The sequence below is a fragment of the Lepidochelys olivacea genome (genome assembly GCF_965140295.1).
Source record: "Lepidochelys olivacea isolate rLepOli2 genome assembly, chromosome: 5".
Classification (NCBI taxonomy): Eukaryota; Metazoa; Chordata; order Testudines; family Cheloniidae; genus Lepidochelys; species Lepidochelys olivacea.
In genome coordinates, this window is record NC_140415.1 from 76534661 (window position 1) to 76556202 (window position 21542).

At 41.6% G+C, this 21542-nt stretch overlaps 1 protein-coding gene across 2 annotated transcripts in view; it reads left to right on the forward strand.

Moving 5' to 3' along the window:
* HSD17B4 (hydroxysteroid 17-beta dehydrogenase 4) overlaps positions 1 to 21542 on the forward strand; it is a 122016-nt gene that overhangs the window by 2877 nt on the left and 97597 nt on the right. The window contains exons 1-8 of one of the 2 annotated variants that reach the window (XM_084629270.1): positions 2067 to 2163; positions 2590 to 2643; positions 12803 to 12910; positions 13522 to 13581; positions 17347 to 17368; positions 17477 to 17523; positions 18402 to 18486; positions 19994 to 20181. In XM_084629270.1, coding sequence (XP_084485396.1) covers positions 2133 to 2163; positions 2590 to 2643; positions 12803 to 12910; positions 13522 to 13581; positions 17347 to 17368; positions 17477 to 17523; positions 18402 to 18486; positions 19994 to 20181 — 595 coding nt within the window. In that variant the 5' untranslated portion in view covers positions 2067 to 2132. Of the gene's footprint in view, positions 1 to 2066; positions 2164 to 2589; positions 2644 to 12802; positions 12911 to 13521; positions 13582 to 17346; positions 17369 to 17476; positions 17524 to 18401; positions 18487 to 19993; positions 20182 to 21542 lie in introns of those variants that run through there. The other variant, XM_084629269.1, reaches the window with a different exon arrangement.

Below are 21542 nucleotides of genomic sequence, written 5' to 3' on the forward strand. Positions count from 1 at the left end.
GTTCCTGATGAGGGACCTCAGCAGCTCTCAAGGAAGTGAAAGCAGGGTCATTTAAATGAGAAATTTGATTTTTCCAGTCATTACATATATTGTTACATTGTTTTCAAAGACTGTATTTTAACTTTTTAAAATTGTCCCTTCAATTATTTGGGATATAGAAAAGGCTACATCTTATAAACAAAATGCAGATGTAAGAAAAATATTACATTCTTCTCAATTATCCTGTTTTCTTAAACCAATGTTACTTTGCCTCCCACCAATTGTTAAGTTTTTTTATGCAGTAAATTTCCTCGTTTATTGTCCTACAGTTATTTTTTCCAAGCAAAGACATCTTGAACATTATTAGGAGTCCAATTCTGGGCTCAGATGTAAAATAAATTCAAGATTTCTGCTTAGTCAATTAAGTAGTAGATGTAATCTCTAGAAATTGAGATTATAGAAGAGTTCTTTGGAAAGAGAGGGACTGGGAGCAAATCTTTTATTATTAGCGTTGGATATTTATGTGGACACCACATAGATTGCTTTGTGTGTAATGGTTTATAAACAGGAATCTCCATATCATAAGCACCCTGTCTGATCCTTGGGTGACACCATTCTCACTGGCCTGTGCTTTTGGATAGTTCAAACATCATGGAGAAAGGGGCACCTTAACTTTGCACAGCTCAAGGGGCTACATTACACCTTGCCAGTAGCCAAATATTGGAGCTGTATTATTTTCTAATATGTAGGCATGGCACCAAAGAGATTACCAAATGAAAGCATCACATAATGGGACCTATAATCTCAACTTTAATTTCTAAATCCTTGGTTTGTTTATTAGATATAGCACGATCAATATGTTTCCAAACAGCCTTTATGAGCCAGTTTTAAGTGATCTCACGGGGGAACAAAGGCACTTTGTGTGCACTTTGAAAAATCCTCCTCCTCCTCCTTACACTTTATTCAGTCATTTGTTTAATTCATAAGAAAATTACTTGTGTGGAAAAGAATCGCAATTCCTTCCCTTGATCCACTTTTGTTAACATTTTGACTGGTATGACTGGATAATATCATTGTCCATAAAAACAATTGTTGTATTCAACAGGCCTTAAGCTTAAATAAAGACAAAGGTGAAAGACTAATAGAAGATATGAAACTTTAAATGTTGCATTATACTTTATATTAGGTGAGCTGCTTTGTGCTCCTTGCTTATGCCAATAAATGACTTGCTTCTTGTTTTGGTCCAAGTACACCTCTACCCCGATATAATGCAGTCTTCGGGAGCCAAAAAATCTTACTGCTTATAGGTGAAACTGCGTTATATTGAACTTGCTTTGGCCTCTAGCATTTCCATTATTAATACTCACTTCCCGCCCCCTGACTGACCCTTCAGAACCCCCAACCCATCCAACCCCCCCACACTCCTTGTCCCCCTCCCAAGACCTCACCCCCTATCTAAGCCCCCCTGCTCCTTGTCCCCTGACCGATCCCACCCCCTACCCAACCCCCCTGCTCCCTGTCCCCGACTGCTCCGACCCCTGTTCATACCCCCGCCCCCTGACAGGCCCCCCCAGGACTCCCACGCCCTATCCAACGCCCCTGACCACTCCGCCCCCAGAACCTCCGAACCATCCAACCCCGCCTGTCCCCTGACCGCCCCCTGAGACTCTCTGCCCCTTATCCAACCGCTCGGCCCTGGCCTGGCACCCTTAACACGCCGCTCAGAGCAGTATGTTGGAGCCAGACGCGCTGATCTGCCGGAGCGCGCAGCCCCGCCCCGCCCCCCAGAGTGGTGCTTTACCACGTTATATCCGAATTCGTGTTATATCGGGTCGTATTATATTGGGGTAGAGGTGTAACTGGCACTGATTTTATCAATATGGGTAAAAGGCACTATAATAGTTTAAATAATTATGATTGGAGTTGAACTTGTGTTTGCATGATATGACAATGTTTCCTTTTCAGTAGACAAAACTAAATTAAACTAGGAGCTCTCTTATTAACTTAGAATGTAGTTCATTAACTTGAAGCATTTTCTCCCACTGCAAAACCGGAATACATTCCTGTATTTTGTAGCCTGCCCCATCAAGTGTCACAAATGCCTCCTTCACAAGCACAAAACTCTCCTGGAGCTTTAGCGACAAGCAGCTTCCATGATGACTCTTCTGGGTGCTGTACCACGAAGTGAGCATGGGGAATACTTAGCACAGGGGTTCTCAAACGGGGGTTGGGACCCCTCATGGGATCACGAGGCTATTATATGGGGGGTTGCGAGCTGTCAGCCTCTACCCCAAACCCCGCTTTGCCTCCAGCATTTATAATGGTGTTAAATATATAAAAACGTGTTTTTAATTTATAAGGGGGGTCTCACTCAGAGGCTTGCTATATGGAAGGGGTCACCAGTAAAAAAAAATTTGAGAACCTCTGACTTAGTGTTTTAAATTGTGGATTTGGCCCTCAGTTTTCAATTAAATATGCACATTTTTATTTTTTTATGTCTGATTTCAGCTCAAGTGACAATTTCTCCACATGACTTTAACTAGTTTAAATTGTATTTGTAGAAAAAATACTGACTCTGAAGCTTTTTTTGGTTTTGTTTTTTAAAACTAGGATTGGGTAGAGCATATGCTCTAGCTTTTGCTGAAAGAGGAGCTTCAGTAGTTGGTAAGTTGTTTCTCAATTATTTTGATCCCTTGCCAGTAACCTTTGTCTCTCTCTTTTTAAAAAAACAAAAACAAATACTCTACTGGGATTCAAACTTCACGACTTCTTTGCCAATAACCTTTGTTCTTTAATAAGTTATCCTCCTAACTCCTGAGATTCAAACTTTATTTCTGAGCTTCTGGTTTTGAAACAAGTAACAATCTTTGGCTGAGGGCATCTCTTCACTGAAGGGCTATCGAGAGAGATAACTTAACCCTAACTTGACTTCCATGCACTCACAAAAACCCTTAACTCAAGTGTGGTGGTGATATTTTACTTGAGTGGCAGGCTCAAAAGCGGGGCCTGGGCTAAAGCTCTCCTTAGCACAACTCCTCAACTGTTAATCCAAGTGGGCAGTGTGGATTCCAGGGTGGATTTGATTTAAATCATTATTTAAGGTTTCAGAGTAACAGCCGTGTTAGTCTGTATTCGCAAAAAGAAAAGGAGGACTTGTGGCACCTTAGAGACTAACCAATTTATTAGAGCATGAGCTTTCGTGAGCTACAGCTCACTTCCTCAGATGCATATCGTGGAAACTGCAGCAGGCTTTATATATACACAGAGAATATGAAACAATACCTATTCCCACCCCACTGTCCTGCTGGTAATAGCTTATCTAAAGTGATTTCCAGCATTATTTAAGACACTCGTCAGGAAGACTCGATTTAATCGTGGATTTCTACATAAAAGTGCATTCTTGTTGGTTGTTATAACCTTAAGTCATTGGGAGGTGAGCTATCTCCAATTCAACAGGTTAATCATTAATATTTGGAGGATTTTCTTGCCATGCTGTATGAGGAGGACAGCATCACCAGACACACATTTAAATTGTTTTAGTTAACTAAAACAACGTTATGTATTCTGGATTTTTTCTTCAACAGCAAACATATAATATTTTAACAAAACAAGCATATGAATTTTTGAATTTAGTTAAACATTCAAGTTTTTTAAGATCAGGTTTGTTTTTGTTAAAATTGTTTTTAACTAAAAGAGTTAAATGAAATATTTTAAAAAAAACAAACCCAAAATTAAATAGACTGTCAGTCAGGTCAACATGAGAAACTTAAAATATTGGCTTCTGCAGCTAAGTTGGTCATCTTCACCTTCATTTTCATGTTTGTTCATAATCTGGAAAAGAAAAACAAGCTTTCCTGCTTTTTCAGGTCCCAAACGATTTCTCAGTTTGGAATGAATTAGTCCAAAGGAAGAAAATATTCTTTCTACACCGGCAGAAAAAACTACTGCTGTTAAAAGTGAGATTATCACTTCAACAGTCTCTGAATCCAAGTGCTAAGTGACTTCCACCAGTTCACTGGTGTGACTTTCTTTAAAACATTCTTAGCAAACATATTTCTTCAATGGTTCACCCTTAGCTCTGAACTTTATTATAGTTTTCATTATGGAGGGATGATTGCTGGATGTCCATGTCATAGCCAGCTCCTCTTCTTCAGCAGTTAAGGTTTCACCCTGGTACCGAGTATTGAGAATATTTGCAAGAAAATGAGCTGGAGATAGTGCTTGTCCCATTTGTTTTTTTTAATGCTTGTAATTTACCTCTGTCATTCCATATTTTTCTCTTTAAGGTCCCACTCAGTTCCTTCCAAATTTCATCAGTGTCAGCAATAAAACGGCTGTTTTCCTTTTTTTGTTCAAGGCTACAGAAATAGGCTTCAGAGTACTCAGCATATGTGTAACATTTCTCTTAAGCCCAATGTTGAGAACTTTAGCTGTGACCGTGACATCTATTTTTTCACGATTTTGTTCACAAATTGTCATCAGATTAGGCCAGTTCTCGATATAGTTCTCAAAACAGTCCACTACTGAGTTTCATTGCGCATCTTGTCGGAAAGTTAGCGTGGTTCCTCCCACTTTTTTCAGAGCAGCTGCTGCAAAGTGGTTGTTACGGAAGTATTTTGCAATTTCCACAACATAAGCCTTTATTTCTGGAACACTGAAGTCTTTGGCTAGGAGGTGTATCAAATGAGCCCTGCAACCGTATGTTATTAGCTTTGGACTCTCTTCTGAATAATTTCTTCTCATCTTGGATACATTTGCACCGTTGTCTGTGACCAAGCTGCATACTAGACATTTGCTTTTTTTTTTTTTTTTTTTTTTACAGATTGTTATAGCTTTTACTGCTACTTCTTGTAAGTATTTCTTCTGTTTGCATTTTCTGATGTATCAGTTGTTTCTGTAAGGAAGAGACAGCACATACAACAGGATCATTGTGGACATTGCTCCACCCATCAAGACTCAGGTTAACAATTTTATCCTCTAGACCTTTTGCACACTGCTCAATTTCTCTTTCATACACCTTATCCAGCAATTTGCCTGCGACATCTGCTCTGTTGGGTGGACTGTATCCTGGTCTTAATGACTGAACCAGGTTAACGAAGTGTGGGTTCTCAGTCATACGAAAAGGAGAGTTTGTTGCATAAACAAACCAGGCAATTTTTTCATCAATTACCTCTTTTTGTAATCTGCTGGTTCTTATCACAAACTTACCTATGGTTGTTTCTGGATGATGGAGATTTTTTTATTCCTTTTTGTTACAGGTGTTATACTGAGGCTATGTGACATACGTGATGTGACTGAAACACTATCATTGGCAGATAACTCTGAAACTATAGAAAATGATGGTGATCTTGAAGGTGGATAGTCTTCAGAATTCTGTATGTTGAGGAGGGATTCTCCTAAACAAAACAAGTCAATGCAGTTATTTAATTATTATTACCATACTGCTCATTGAGTATTACTCATTGCATTCACTGACACTCAGTACTACCTGAAAGGTGAAATTGTAAAAAGAAGATCTGCCTATTTCAGCTATTTATTTTTTATCACAAGTGCATCTAAAATGATAGTACCATAGAGTAACAACTATATTTTTTGCTCAAACATGAGAATTCAAGAATAGTTCAGAAGGAAGACAGGCAATCCTTAGGAAAGAAGTATGAAATAAAAAAGTTTACCAACCTGAAGATCTTGCATGTTCAGACATGTTCCTTTCATCATCTTCAACACCGCTTCCTTCTGAGAAGGAACACTTTTTGTGATGTTGTTTCAGATAGGCAGCCAGGCCTTGCATTTCTTTGTTGCACTGTTTGTATTTTGCACGCATGCCTGTCTTACCCACAGGCAGAGGAACTTCGTTAAAATATTCCCAAACTGGGTCTCTTTTACAGCCTGCTGCTGTTATAGGTTTTCCCTTCCAGTGGGAGAATGGTATGGTAGATCTCAAATCAATGAACGCTACACTCAGAAAGACCTCAAGACTTCTGGAATATGCTGCTCAAACAGTTTCACTTTTGTTTCTACGGCTGTTGTGTGTTCACACTGTCAGCTGCCTGCGCAATAGCATGTTCACACTTGTGGCACTTGCGGTGCTATTCGGAGCGGTGCACTCTGGGCAGCTATCCCACAGAGCACCTCTTTCTCTTCTGCCGCTAAGACTTGTGGGAAGGCAGAGGGGATCATGAGGCATCCTGGGTCCTGTCCCAATGATCCATGCTGCATTACGTCACATCCCAGACTAATCGCATCTTGCGCCGAAAGACCGTGACACTGGGCAACGTGCGTGACATTGTGGATGGCTTTGCACAAATAAGCTTCCCTAACTGCGGAGGGGCACACACTGGGGAGATGGCACACACATTCCAATTCTGACACCAGACCATCTAGCCATCGAGTACATTAATTTCAAGGGGTGTTTCTCAATGATTCTCCTGGCACTTGTGGATCACCGTGGGCGTTTCAGAGACATTAACGCAGGCTGGTCCGGAGAGGTGCATGACGCAAACATCTTTTGGAACACTGGTCTGTTCAGGAAGCTGCAAGGTGGGACTTTCTTCCCGGACTAGAAGATCACTGTAGGGGAAGTTGAAATGCCCACTGATATCCTGGGAGACCCTGCCTAACCGTTAATGCTGTAGCTTATGAAACCAAATACAGGCCAACTTGACAGCAGCAAGGAGCTGTTCAACAATAGGCTGAGCAAGTGCAGAATGACTGTTGAGTGTGCTTTTGGCCGCTTAAAAGCCCGCTGTGGATGCCTCTGTGGGAAGCTGGACCTGGCCAATGACAATATTCCTATGCTTGTAGCTGCCTGTTGTACACGCCATAATATTTGTGAAGAAAAGGGTGAAAGCTTCACTGAGGGCTGGACCGCAGAGGCTCAGCGCCTGAGGCTGAGTTTGAACAGCCAGAGACCAGGGCTATTAGAGCGGTGCAGCACAGGGCTATAAGGATCAAGGATGCCTTGAGGCAGCAATTTGAAGCTGATAGCCACTAATATTTGTTGCTATGCTCAGGATTGCAGTGCTTGTAATGCTAGGAGATGATGCAGTAAGGGGGTTAACATAATTATATGTTGCTTTGCTTTGCTCTTTTTGCTTTCAATTAATAGAATAAAGATTGCTTTCAAACCAACACAATCCTTTTATTAAAAGACAACAACCAGAGGACAGACTCAAATGAAAAAATACATCAGCAGGGACGGGGGGTAGAGGAAGGGAAGGTCCCAGGAGGAGGAGGGGTCCCGGGATGGCTAAAGATTCGTGTATGTCCAGGGATCATATCCAGCCTTCTCCTTTAGAGTACACTGCAGCAGGTACTGTACTTCAGCAGGGCCAAACTGCAGAGGGATGGGTGTTGAGTGCAGTGGGTAGTGGGAGTCCACAGAGCCGGACTGTGAGGAGGGAGGAATGGAATGCTGCAGGTAGAGACTGGAGCCAGGAGGTTGATAAACGTGTTTTGGTGGTGTCTGAGGGGCGCATGGGAAAGAGTTTTGTGACAGTGGCCGCAGGGGGGGGTGGGAACCGAGCTCCTTGGTTTGAAGAGTTAGTATCGCCTGGAGTGTGTCCACTTGGCTTCATTCTGCCATGCTGTGTTCACCTTTCAGTCTCTCTTCTCACTGTCCCTGCCAATTCCTGTCCTTCAATCCTGTTTCTTGGTGGCAGAGTGCATAAGAACCTCATGCAGAAAGTCCTCCTTAGTTCTTCTTGGCCACTTTCTAATTCTGCGCAACCATTCCGATGCAGATAACAAAGAGGAAGCCTAGGCTCCCAAGATCATCTCTGTGAAGTTTAAACGCAACATTTTAAAGAAGCAGTATTATTTGCACCACAGACAACATTGATTCAGTGCTTTAAAACACAGCCAGTACTCTCACACCTGTCACTAACTGGCTGACCCCAGGCAAACACACATGAGCCACAAGACCCCCAAAATGGTGAGTAGCCACAGGGGCAGGGTAAATCACTCTTCCCAGACCCTGCTGTACACTGGGCATGTGGCTCTTGGGGAGAGCCAGTGCTGTAAGGCGGGCCTAATAATCATAGAATCATAGAATATTGGGGTTGGAAGGGACCTCAGGAGGTCATCTAGTCCAACCCCGTGCTCAAAGCAGGACCAATCCCCAACTAAATCATCCCAGCCAGGGCTTTGTCAAGCCTGACCTTAAAAACCACAAAGGAAGGAGATTCCATCACCTCCCTAGGTAACGCATTCCAGTGCTTCACCACCTTCCTAGTGAAAAAGTTTTTCCTAATATCCAACCTAAACCTCCCCCACTGCAACTTGAGACCATTACTCATTCCTGTCCCCACATTTTCCACAGGATGTGATCATTATGGAAGATATGTCGCTGCTGAGGGTGAGCAGGGAATCAAGGGAAGGTCTTCTCCAAGCCTGCAGCTTCCGCCTGCCCCCTATGCGGCTCGTCTGTGTGCGGCAATTGTCTCCCCGCCCCCCCCCTCCCCCCCGCCGCTCAGACTAAGCATGCGGTGGGAGACACGTCTACTTTCTGCAACCCTTCTGCCCCCAACAACTCACTTCAGTGATTCCTAAAATCAGATCCACTTACCAGGGGCCTCCTCTCCTGTTTGCACTTAGCCAAGATCTGACTGCTGTGATGGGGTAGAAAAGAGCTCCTGACTGCATGCATCTCTTGCCTCCGAATCATCCTCTGCCTTTCGGTCTCTCTCACCGTCCACATTCTCGTCCAAGATTCCCTCCTCCTGGCTCAGTCCCCTCTCAACTGGCACATGAGCCAACAAAGTGTCCACAGGGGCCTTTGCAGTGGAGGTGGGGTTGCTGCTGAGTATCATGACCAGCTCTTTGTAGAACTGGCAGCTCATGGGCGCAGCACCGGAGCGGCGGTTTGCCTTCCACACCTTGTGGTAGGCGCTATACAGCTCCTTCTCTTTGACCCTACATTGCAATGTGTCCTGGTCATGGCCCCTTTCTGTCATTCATCGTGAAGTCTGTCTGTAGGTATTATAATTCCTATGGCTGGAGTGCAGGTGGGACTGGACAGCCTCCTCTCCCCAAATGCCAGTCAGCATTGCTCTAACCGGGGGATTGCCTGGTGCGTGGAGCAGGCATCGCCACCTGGAAAGATGCGCTGAGACCACTGCATGCATCAGCGAGCAAACAGGAAGGCGACTTTCAAATTTCCAAAGGAATTTACGGCATGGGGATGACGATTGGTCACCTGAGGGCAGGGCAGTAGAATTCAAACCAATGACCAGAGAGGTGAGAACAGGCATTGTGGGACACCTCTTGGAAGCCAATCACAGCGCTGTAATCGCCACGGAGTCTACACTGGCCCCTGCCGTTCTGTTGTCCCAGCGCAGAAAGCTGTACGCCTCTCAATGAGGCACTTTTTTTTGAAAGCGCTACAACTGTAGTTTATGCGCGCTAAGTGGGTTGGCAGCAGGGTGGATAAAAATCAATGATTTTTTAAAAAAAATGAGAAAAATCGGATTTTTTAATTTAAATCGGGTTTTTTTGGTAAAATGCTTTTTGAGGAAAAACCGATCTAAAGATAGTTTTAATTAAGATGCATTATAGCTCAAAGATATCTCATCATGGAATAGGGATTATAAATTCTAATTCTATAGTATGAGACAATATATTCTTGTAATGTTTAAGAAAAGTTTTGTAAATGAGTTCCAATAATTCATGGATTAGGGACCCAATCTTATGGGGTTCTAGGGGCTTCTGTATAGATTATTTAGGTTAATCTTTCTATCTACCCAATGGGACTCAGAACTCAGTCCAGAAGATGCCATCAGATGCTTAGTTTTGCAGTTCTCAAACTGTAGATTTGTGTCTCCAGAGGTAACATGCTTGTTCACAGCAAAAATGTTTTAAAATAAATAAATAATATATATAGGTGAAAAATAACAGACCTCAACTCTGTTTCATACAGTCAATCCCTTACCTCTCTCTAAAAGTGCAAAGTTTCAAAAAGTTCAATGAATAGAAGATTGTTGGGGGCGGAATAGATTCGGACAAGGAGAAGAAGTCTGGTGATAAATGTGAGAAGCGAGGGACATATGCTTGTTTTGTTAAAATATTATATGTTTGTTGTTGAAGAAAAAAATCCAGAATACATAACGTTGTTATGTTTTAGTTAACTAAAACAATTTAAATGTGTGTCTGATGGTGTTGTCCTCCTAATACAGCATGGCAAGAAAATCCTCCAAATATTAATGATTAACCTGTTGAATTGGAGATAGTTCACCTCCCAATGACTTCAAAAATATCTGCTTCAATTACCTTTGGTAAATGAAATAACCCAACAACCATTCATTTTCTGATATAGCTGTAAAACTAATCTGAAAAGTATTCAAAATAAGTCATTGTTTAAAAACGTATAGTGTGTACCTTCTAAAAATGAAACCTACATCTATCTCTGAGTTGTGAAGAATATGTATTAAGGTTATAACAACCAACAAGAATGCACTTTTATGTAGAAAACCATGATTAAATCAAATCTTCCTGACTAATGATTTAAAGCATGAAGTCAAATTGATTGAAATAAATCAAATCCACCCTGCTTGGGAGTGTGTACGCTGCGCTGAAATTTGCCATTGTAGACAGGGCCTAAGTATTATCTAAGGATGATAAGGGAAGGCAAACATAAAAGTTACAGAGTAAATAAACACAAAGATGCATCAGTCTTTCCAGTTCTGTATTAGATAAAATCCCTTTTCTAATACAATTTACCTATTTCCTTTGAACAGTTTCCCACCATACCACCTAGCTACAGTGAGCATCCACTGTTTCACAGACTCTTTCACACCTAGCGTCTTGTCCCTCAGTTTCTGGATAGATTTCACTTTCAATCTCTTCTTTTTTTAAAAAGGGTTTGCAAGGTGTCTTTGTTTTTTGTTTTTCTTTAGTCACTGTAGATATTCAAAATAGGAAAATTCCCAGGTGTCTTTCCATTAACTCTAAGGACCAATGATTTGTCTTTTCCTGGGTTGTACAGTGGATTGTTACTTGAGTCCGCTTTTGTGTAAATAGCAGGCTTGGGAGGTACCTCTTTCTGTCCAATTGCTCACCTCGCTGATGTGTGGTGGAGTTGAAGTTTAAGAGCACAATTCTCTGTGTACGCAGATAGGTAACGTCATAACCATAGCTTGTATACATATCTCATGATTATTATATTTAGTACATTACAAGAACAAGCTTTCAAAAAATGAGCTTTCGTAAAAGACCGAAATTGAGCTATTTTTGTGGATACAATAACACTGTATACAATCTGTTGATTTTAACTGCTTATTTTGGGGGTTTAAACCTTCTCTTCTCCTTTTGGGGTGTCTGGACCCTGACTGTCACACCACCCTGTGGCTTTAGTTCCTGCAGAAAACCCTGTAACTCACCCTGGGACCTAAAATATAAACCCTAGCTCATACAGATTTGTGAATAAAGTTGTAGAATGGTCTCAAATGGACTCCATGTGTCTGTAATAGCTGTTGCATGTGACCATGCAGCTTTTCAAAGAGCACCAGCAAATACTCTTGGGCCACTGGATTTTCACATTTTGGGAAGTTTTGCATTCAAGGCTTTCCACTGAGGTACTACCCAGCTCTGCGTAGTTAGTCCTGAATAAGGAGAAACTATCAGTTTATGTATGCTGTTACATGCAAACTACATCAAATGACCTGAGAAAGTTTAATGAAATCTAAATCTACAGCACTTCAGTAGGCTGTGGTCTAACTATTGGTGTGGACCATGCTGCTGCACTCAAAAAGTTCCTTAGTGCGTGTTGATGTGCTGCTGTTTGAAAGAGTAATACATTAAAACGCACTAGGGTACTTCTTGTGTACTGCGGTGGAGTCCACGTGGACAGTGTGCAGCATGCTCTAGCACTGTAGATTTACACTTTAGCAGAGATGACACACGGGCCGGCGGGGGTTATATGCCCCTCCCCTCAGATATGCTGCTTGGCTTGTACTGAGCATGCTCAGTAACATCTACTGAAGCTGCTGCCCTCACTCTGGGTCCCCACTGTCAGCAGATATGGCAATAAGTGTTTGTGTAGATGTGCCCTCAGGAACTGTATGGAATGTTATGAAATGACTCCACCTAATCCAGTAGAGCAGAGATGGGCAAACTATGTCTCGTGGGCCGGATCTGGCCCGTGCGCCTTTTTTAAGCTGGTCCACGAGCTCCTGCTGGGGTGCCAGGTCGGGGGCCGCACCATGCCTAAGAGCCGGAGAAAGGACTTGCCACTGCTTTCGGGAGCCACTTGAGGTAGGCGCCGCTCGGAGCCTGCACCCCTGAGCCTCTCCCCATGCCCCCAGTCCCAGCCCTGATCCCCCTCCTGCTCTCCAAATCCCTCTATCCCAGCACGGAACACGGTCCTGCACCCCAAACTTCTCATCCCTATCTCCATCCCAGAGCCCGGAACCTGCACTCCTTCCCGCACCTTTGCTTCAGCCCTGATCCCCCTCTGAACTCCTCAGTCCCAGCCCAGAGCACCCTTCTCCACCCCCAAACTCCTCATCCTCAGTCCCACCCCAGAGCCTGCACCTCCAACCTGAGCCCTCACCTCCTACCACACCCCACCCCCAATTTTGGGAGCATTCATGGCCCACCATACAATTTCTATTCCTTGATGTGGCTGTCAGGCGTAAAAGTTTGCCCATCCCTGCGGTAATGTCAGACTGTTTACTCTCGTCCAAATAACTTAGATTGCCAGGAGAAATCACCTGCAGTGTATCTCATTAATAACATATACCAGAAACCTTAGTGGCTGCCGGATGAGAAGAGACTGTGAAACATATGAGTATCGATTGATCAAGAATTTCTTTTTTGTGTTCCGCAGTGAATGATCTGGGAGGTGACTCCAAAGGACATGGCAAAAGCTCCTCAGCTGCTGACAAAGTTGTTGAAGAAATAAGAGCGAAAGGAGGAAAAGCAGTAGCTAACTATGGTATGTTATTTTCCATAATAGATTTAATAGGGACACTTCATTTATGGAAATACAGTAGTACGTACTGTTACTAAATGAAAAGGTAACAGTTTGTGACAAAGGACTACTCCAATACTATTAGTAATTTAATTCATTCAATGAGGTAAAACGTTGTTCGGAGGCTGGGGGAGATGGAGATATAAAGCATCTTAAAATGAAATCTCTGATCTTAGTCACTTGAACTCTTGGCACTGGTATGCTGGAAGGGGGAGCAACCCCCATCCCGAAAAAAGGTAGTCTTTTCTGTGACTTAGCAAGCTTATCATTTAGCCAACATAGAAACTAGACTGCCTGTTTTTAGTGAGGTTTAGCTTCTTGGTTTTCATGTAATGATAAAATGCTGCACTGTTTGGCTTGTGCAGGAACTGCAGTGGTCTAATTGCCTGCAGTGGCTAAAATTTCATTTTACCCTATGGGGATTTCATATGAGCAGTTCACTTTTTCTTTTTAAATGTATCACACTCTATGTGGTTATCTACATCCTAGAAGTACATTGTATACAGTAATATGTGGCTGTGTAACAAATAAATGATTTTATTTGGAGATCACATCACTGCCTGTTTTGTTTACAGATTCAGTGGAGGCTGGTGAGAAGCTTGTGCAGTCAGCCCTTGAAGCTTTTGGGAGGATAGGTACAATTATTAACTTGTTTGTTTGTGAATGCAAAGTCATCTTAAACTGTGCAGTTAACAATCGAGAATTAGTGATAGCATGTACAGGAAATTCAATGTAATTAAATTCAAGATTGTGGTGTTCTACTCTCTGTAGTCCCAAACAAATAAAAAAGCCATTCCCAGTAACTAGAAGTTAGCAGTTTGCTAGTATAAAATAAAATTGCAAGCTTTATCTAAGTAATTATTTTGAGCATTTAGAGTGTTTATGGAAGGAACACTATTCCTTGAATATGTGTAAATGACAGTACATCTTTTTCTGTAAATAAGTGTTGTCCAGCTATGCCGGAAGAACGACAGGACACACTGGATGTGGTATAATTAGGCCGCAGCTTTATTCCTAAATGTCTGGGAGTGCCCAGCTGATACAAGTATATAGTGCAGGTAATTCCATAATCATTTAAACATACCAGGATGGGCTGCTGTCAGCTCTCCCTCTTTACCCATCTTGCTCCCAGCCAACCCACTGCTGGGACCCTGCCACCCTGAATGAAGGTTAAGGGGGGGCTATAAAGGAGGGAGGGGGTGTGTTTCCCTTCTGTACCAGTCAGAGGAGCCCTGAATCTTCCCCTGTTTCTGTTCCTTTAAAGAATAACCCCTTGAAATCCTTTACCAATTCATTTTATCTGCTCACCATCACCTTTCCCTATGGAGTACCCGCACCAAATTTTGGCTCCTTGATTACGTTATGAGTTATGATATCATAGCCCAATCCCTGTTTCATGTTCATCCTAGCTAAGCTCCCAACCCCCTGTGGGGAAGGCAGAAAACCCCCACACTTTGCCTTGGCTAATCTGGCAGTGAGGGGAAAAAGTCCTTCCCAGCCCCGGAGAAAGGAGCGAGTAGTTTCATGCCCATAGTGGATCATGACAAAACCTGCTATTTAGCTACTTCCAAGGATGGGAGGGTGGATGCTATTCCGCCTGGTCCAGGTAAAAGAGGGCTTTTCCTGCACTGTCGTGGACCTAAATAGTCCCCCTGTCTCTTCCATTCACTTGGGGGGGTTGGTCAGCATCCCCACACATACGTGGTCTGAAGCTGCCTCAGCCAGTCATTCTTGCTGTCTGGCCATTAAAGGGGCCACACACTTTTTTCTACAAGACAGACAACAGTACCCACTCCATAATGTGCACTGTGGTCATTATGGATGACTTCTGTAGGGGCTGAATTTGTCAGGAATATATAAAAGTTTATTATAACATTGTCATCACCTCTCTTTTTACATAGGGAAGAACGGAACTCTGATTCCCCTTATGTCTCTGTTTTAAGGTAACATTAGGGTGACCAGATATCAAGTGTGAAAAATCGGGACGGGGGTGGGGGAAAATAGGTGCCTATATAAGAAAAAGCCGCAAATATCGGGACTGTCCCTATAAAATCGGGACATTTGGTCACCCTAGGTAGCATGTTTCTGCTCTTACACCATTTATTAAAGGGAGACCAATGGTTTAGAAATAGTATTTCCTTGCGAAAATTTTTCACTTACTATTATTTCTAGCAACACCTAATTATAACTGAAAGATTTGTGCATTTGACAGTATAATCAATTTCAGAGTTTCCCTCACTAATATGGTTCTTTCACAGAGAAACAGGAGGGTGAAATACATATTTATTTATTTTTTTAAAAAGTAATTTTAAGACTCACAACATTTGTCAGGGAAACTTGGGAGAAGTTTTACAACCTGGAACTTACATGATTTAGTTTTTTGAACCTGACTGGCTTTGAAGGTGATTGTTGTTCCGTTAATATAAACACTGAATGTGGTAACATAACAGAAGGTGAATTTATTTATACACATCACTCTTCATCTTCCCCTTCCAAAACAAACAAACAAAAAACAGAAGCCAACAAATGAGAATTCAACTCTCTCCAGTTCTCTGCTCCACTTAAAAATAAGCATATATCAGGTAATATGGTCCTTCAAGTTATTACCCAATTTTTGACCTTCCTTACAGGTCTTCTCTAAAGTTAGTTGGCAAATAATGGTTTGCAATTATTTATGGTTCCCCAGTAGATCTCCATTTCTGTGAAGATCAGTCCCCTCTACTTTATCACCAAGTTGTCCCCTCAAAGATTACACCAGACACTTGACAACTGTCATTGTAGAACACTACAAAATATTAGACCTACACCTTGGAAAACTAACACAACAACCCAGATATCTTAGCATTGCTGAATCTCTGATAACCCATATTCTAGGCTGGACTGTCGTTTCAGTTTATCATTATTCCAGGGTAAAAGAGAACTTGCATTCCAAGACAGAAAAAATATACTTCTAAAGCATGGTGACTTGTTCCTTAAATCTTGATTGTTCAGCGTTCTTCTTTAAACGGTATATGTAGTCTAAAGGAAGTGGGTATCATTTCACTTTTTTCTTGGCTCTGTTTTATGTTTGCTTTTAATAACTTAGTCTACTCCACAATGTCTGTCTTGCCCTTTTGCTGAAAATAGTTCAAGGAAGCATAGTTCTGACTTGCTCTGGCAAATCTAAAGGACAGAATTATTGGTTCACATAAACAGAGAGCAAACTTTGATCTGTTTTCTTTTATCATGCTGTTTATTTTCTTATTGGCATGACATTATGTTGCTAGTCATCTAATCCCTGATGAACAGAATTGAAAGAATGTTGAAGAGATTCATAAAGAGTTAAAGATGCTCAGTAACATTTGAGTAATTCTCTTTACTTTTGCCTTACCTTAGTGAAGAATAGACTGTTGTGGTGCTACAGAGAGTAAAAGGTCCCAAACATTTCCTTAATTAATAAAGTTTGTGTTTTGCAAATGCTTGTCAGTATTAATCATTATCTAACTTTTTACTTTGGCTGAGTACCTGGAAATGGTATTTGGTCAGAGCTGAGCAATGGATAAGAACAAAAGCAAATAAAACTCAACAAAGCATTAAGCTGTGTGTTAATTTTTCTTCCATTTCTTCACTTATCTCTTGCCCCCTTTTCCCACTTCTGTCTTCTGTTTTCATTCTTTCCTTTTATTTCCAGCCATTTCCTTCTTCCTACTGTTTTCTTCAATCCTTTTATTATTTTCCATCTTCTCCCTCTGTTTTCTCTCTATCTGTTCCATTTCCCCCTAAACTATACGGTTTTCCCCTTCTGTATATTTCTCCCTCCTGCCCTGATGTCCGCATTTCTTTATGCTCAGGGTAGCATGTGCAGGACAGAAACCTGGGCAGTGGGTGGTTCTGAAGCTCCCTTTCTTGCCTTATTGTTGGTTGTGTGGTCTGAGTTACATTACAGGCTTTCTGACTGTTTCTCCATGGTGCCACCCACTTTGAGTTCTGGAGTATTCCAGCTTTTTTGTTACCATAAATCATGTAATTCAGAATTTGTAGCAAGTAGCATCATTGATCTGGGCGGTCTCATCAATACAAACTTGAGCATGATGTCACTGAGGTAGGGGGCTGGTTTATGGCACCTTCCCGTCAGTGATTAGTGCTGTCACCTCAACACCTGGGTCAACTTATGAGGCTTCACTGCAGCTTGTGACAAACTGGGACTACATGTCCCAAAATACTTTGAAACATAAGGAAAGCCATGCACTTCCCAATTCTGGAACAGCCCTAGTCAATATGAGTGAGTGACTATTTAACAATTACAACAAACTGCATGTGAGTGCTTATAACATAGATTTTGAAAGCAGGAGCAGAGTTAAAGAAGGTGCAGATTCATACTCGTTCATACTTAAAATGTTTTGTTTTTGTGTTCTTTGCAGATATTGTTATAAACAATGCTGGGTAAGTAAATATGAAGATAGCTTTTCCCCATTGTTGTACCATATTCTAATCCTTTTGTTTAAATACATGTTCACCTTCCTTTTTTGTTTTCCTGACCATGTATTTTAGGATTCTGAGGGACCGTTCATTTGCTAGGATAAGTGATGAAGACTGGGGTAAGTCGATTAACTTTGTAGTTGACTTAGTGTCTAGAAACCTAAATTTGTTAGTCTCTAAGGTGCCACAAGTACTCCTTTTCTTCACTAGTTAAGTAAATGTGAGGGGCATGGGTTGGGGGTGGGTCTGTTTGTACCTGACCTTAGAGATTCACGCTTGGCCTGCAAATCTCAGCCCCAAGATGCTTAATTCGTTATCAGCTTTCACACTGGGTCAGTGTTGCAGTCCACACTGGACTCATGCAAATGTCGCCCCCATCTCAGAAAAGAAAAAAAAAATACTCCTAAAACCAGACCTCCTGGTTCAGAGGCTGTCAGGAAAGACCCACGTGGGAAAATGCATTTGTAACCCCGAGAAACCCCTGAAACCCTCAACGCCCAGAAAGACAGGCAATACCTAAAACCTATAACAAGGGAAGGGTGGTGTGAAGCTGCAGTGCCCAGTTGCAGTCGGAACAGGACATCAAGCAAATACCCCTCAGTGAAGTGATGGGAAGTGAGCACCCAGTTAAGTCCCCAAAAGACTGCCAGTAAGAGGCAAGAACCGCAGAAAAAGACAGCCCCTGGTTATGCTTAAGCACAAGGGGTCTGTGATACCATGAGCTCCATGTGCTAGAGGGGCTCACAGGACAAGAAGGGGAGCAGGGAGAAGACCAGCCTAATCAGTTCAAATGCCCATCCCACAGCATTTCAAAATGAGTTTAAAAAAATACAGTGCAGATGTCCAGACTGTGGTCAAATTAGCTGAGTGTAAATGAAATGAGATGAAGCTCAATGGGCCTCTCCTTTTTTTTTCTCGGAGGAAGTAGAAATTGCATATTTTATTTTGCCACAAAAGGGAAAATAATCAAATGTCTGTTCAATTAATTTGATTGTAGATATAATTCATAGAGTTCATTTGAAGGGATCATTCCTGGTCACCAGAGCTGCATGGAATCATATGAAAAATCAAAAGTTTGGAAGGTAAAACTGTATAAGGTTAATTCTTTCATCAGCAAACAGGAGATTAACACGAGCTTTCTGATGCTGCAGTGGATTACTTGATCATTTTTGCTCCCCTTTAGTCAATGGGAAGGAAATAATCACTTTGTGCCCAAATGTGTGAGGTTGACATCCCTTTGTTTCCTGCCTTCTCCTACACACACTCTGTGGATAACATCCGAACAACTTTTTTTTTTTTTTAAAGTTATTTTTGTCTTTCAATAAACATCTCCAGATTTATTGTGAAGATTTGTGTGTGTGCTCTGCCTTGTATGTTCCCATAGCTGAAGTGGTGCCATCAGTTCACATTACATCCAGATAGATGTATATTTTTCACCTTTATATGTATTCTTTGTAATGATTGTCCTGGTGTTTTGTCAATCTGGCTGTTTAGTCCTATCCACCTAGAAGTTGAAGATTAAATTAGTTTGTGCTTCATTCTGTGACCAAATGGCATTCAGTGGCTGAGTATGAAGTGAGAAGGAGAGATTGGTAGCAAAATATTTTGCCCACTTGTTGGGCATAATTTTGGGAATTGCATCCCTGTATATATGACATAATTCTTCTTTTGCTCTGTTTTGTAAATCACTTTTATTGCCAAATGATGTTAGTGTTATTAACCAAATGTATCTTCACATAATGTGTAGAAACGTGTTACTTGCAGAATGTCTGCTTCTGTACACTTTTTAGCTTTTTCTCACATTGACTCTCTTAACATAACCAAAGCACCTTTATTTGGACTGAAGATGGTGAAACCATGTCGATATAGCAATTTGGAATGATGTTGAGACAGATTCTTATCTCAGTTACGCTTGTGTTAACTTGGAGTGACTCTCGTTAAGTCAGTGCAGCTACTGTAGATGCACACTCCATGTAATTCAGATCAGAATCAGGACTGGTTATGGTGAGACTCGTTTTTAACTGCTCAAAAAGGCGACATGTATGTGGCACGCATTAGGTGCTGATTCAGCCAAGTACTTAAACTTGTGTCTAACTTTAAGCATGTGAGTAGTGCTGTTGATTAGGTAGGGGGTAGGAGAAAACAGTTTTTAACTTAGCAAAATTTTCTGTTTGTCAAAGCTATTTTTAAAATGTAAAAATATCTCCATATGAAATATGTGGTTAAATGCAAACATACATTCCATTAGTGCCCTCCCTAGTTCTTACAGAATAGTTGTGCCATTATGCCAGTGGTTGCAAGCTGCTATTTCTGTTCTAATATGGGACCAAATCCTGAGAGGTGCTGAGCACCTTTAATTCCCTTTGCATTACTGTTCAGTATTTGTGCCATTTTTGGCATCACTCCAACACATAAAAAAAAAAATTGCTTCTTAATTATCCAAACGTTCATTTTGACATGTTGAGATGTTACAGAATTACCATTCTTATGGTTTCAGGATGTGTAATTGTCAGAAGCCAAAAATGGCTGCAACACTTAACCTGGCAACCTCTAGAAACTATTAATTTTCTGTTTTTCCTTCTCTTTAAGAATAATTATGACTTCTTCAGCTGCTGGAATATATGGCAACTTTGGTCAGGCAAACTACAGTGCTGCCAAACTTGGCCTTTTGGGTCTTTCAAATACACTTGCAATTGAAGGCAGAAAATACAACATCCACAGTAACACAATTGCACCTACTGCTGGGTCGAGGCTGACTCAGGCTATCATGCCACAAGGTAAGTAACTTGAGCTCTGTGAGAATTGAGTCTTTGAGAGTTGGAGCACAACCAGTTTTCTCACCAGTTGAAACATTCCATTGCTTTACACTTCTGAAACTCTTTTCCTGTCTATTTATAATAAATTATCTTTCCAGTTTCATGTGTATAAGTAGGGGCATAGCGAGCAGATCGAGGGACGTGATCGTTCCCCTCTATTCGACATTGGTGAGGCCTCATCTGGAGTACTGTGTCCAGTTCTGGGCCCCACACTACAAGAAGGATGTGGATAAATTGGAGAGTCCAGCGAAGGGCAACAAAAATGATTAGGGTTCTAGAACACATGACTTATGAGGAGAGGCTGAGGGAGCTGGGATTGTTTAGCCTGCAGAAGAGAAGAATGAGGGGGGATTTGATAGCTGCTTTCAACTACCTGAAAGGGGGTTCCAAAGAGGATGGCTCTAGACTGTTCTCAATGGTAGCAGATGACAGAACGAGGAGTAATGGTCTTAAGTTGCAGTGGGGGAGGTTTAGATTGGATATTAGGAAAAACTTTTTCACTAAGAGGGTGGTGAAACACTGGAATGCGTTATCTAGGGAGGTGGTAGAAACTCCTTCCTTGGAGGTTTTTAAGGTCAGGCTTGACAAAGCCCTGGCTGGGATGATTTAACTGGGAATTGGTCCTGCTTCGAGCAGGGGGTTGGACTAGATGACCTTCAGGGGTCCCTTCCAACCCTGATATTCTATGATTCTATGCTGTAAGGAAGTAAGACATTAGAAGAGAGCTCTAGCAGCCTTTATGATTCACTAGAATTATTTTATGCGCTGAAACTTTGTGACTGTGGCTTCATTCAGCATGCACTGAAATCAGTTGAAAGATCCCCATTTTGTTCAGTAGGTATTGAACCAGGGCTGTATTTGTGGTGTTTGCATTTATTGTAATATTACTGTTTGTTTGCAGTGTGGTACATGTTTCACAAAATATGGAATAGACAAAGCTGACCTGAGTAAATTAAACAGGAGATGGGGGAAAGCAGATAAGTCTGACATAACACACAGCAACTAGCGGGATGCACCCTTTACATACCATATACTTACTTAAACTTATACTGGATTATACTAATATAATAATATTATAGATTGTCTGAAAGACTACACAGGAAAATGTTTTGAGAAGGGGTTTGAAGAAGATGGTGAATAAATAAATGAAAAGATGAGGTCAGAGCTTTGGGTTGCTTGAAGTTTTTCTGATACAGTTTAGTTACTTAGACTACTCTTGTTAATCTCCACATAAGTGAAAAGTAGGCAAAACTTGGAGAACTAAGAGTTATAGAGTTTTAAGGCCAGAAGGGACCATTATGGTGATGTAGTCTGCAAAACAC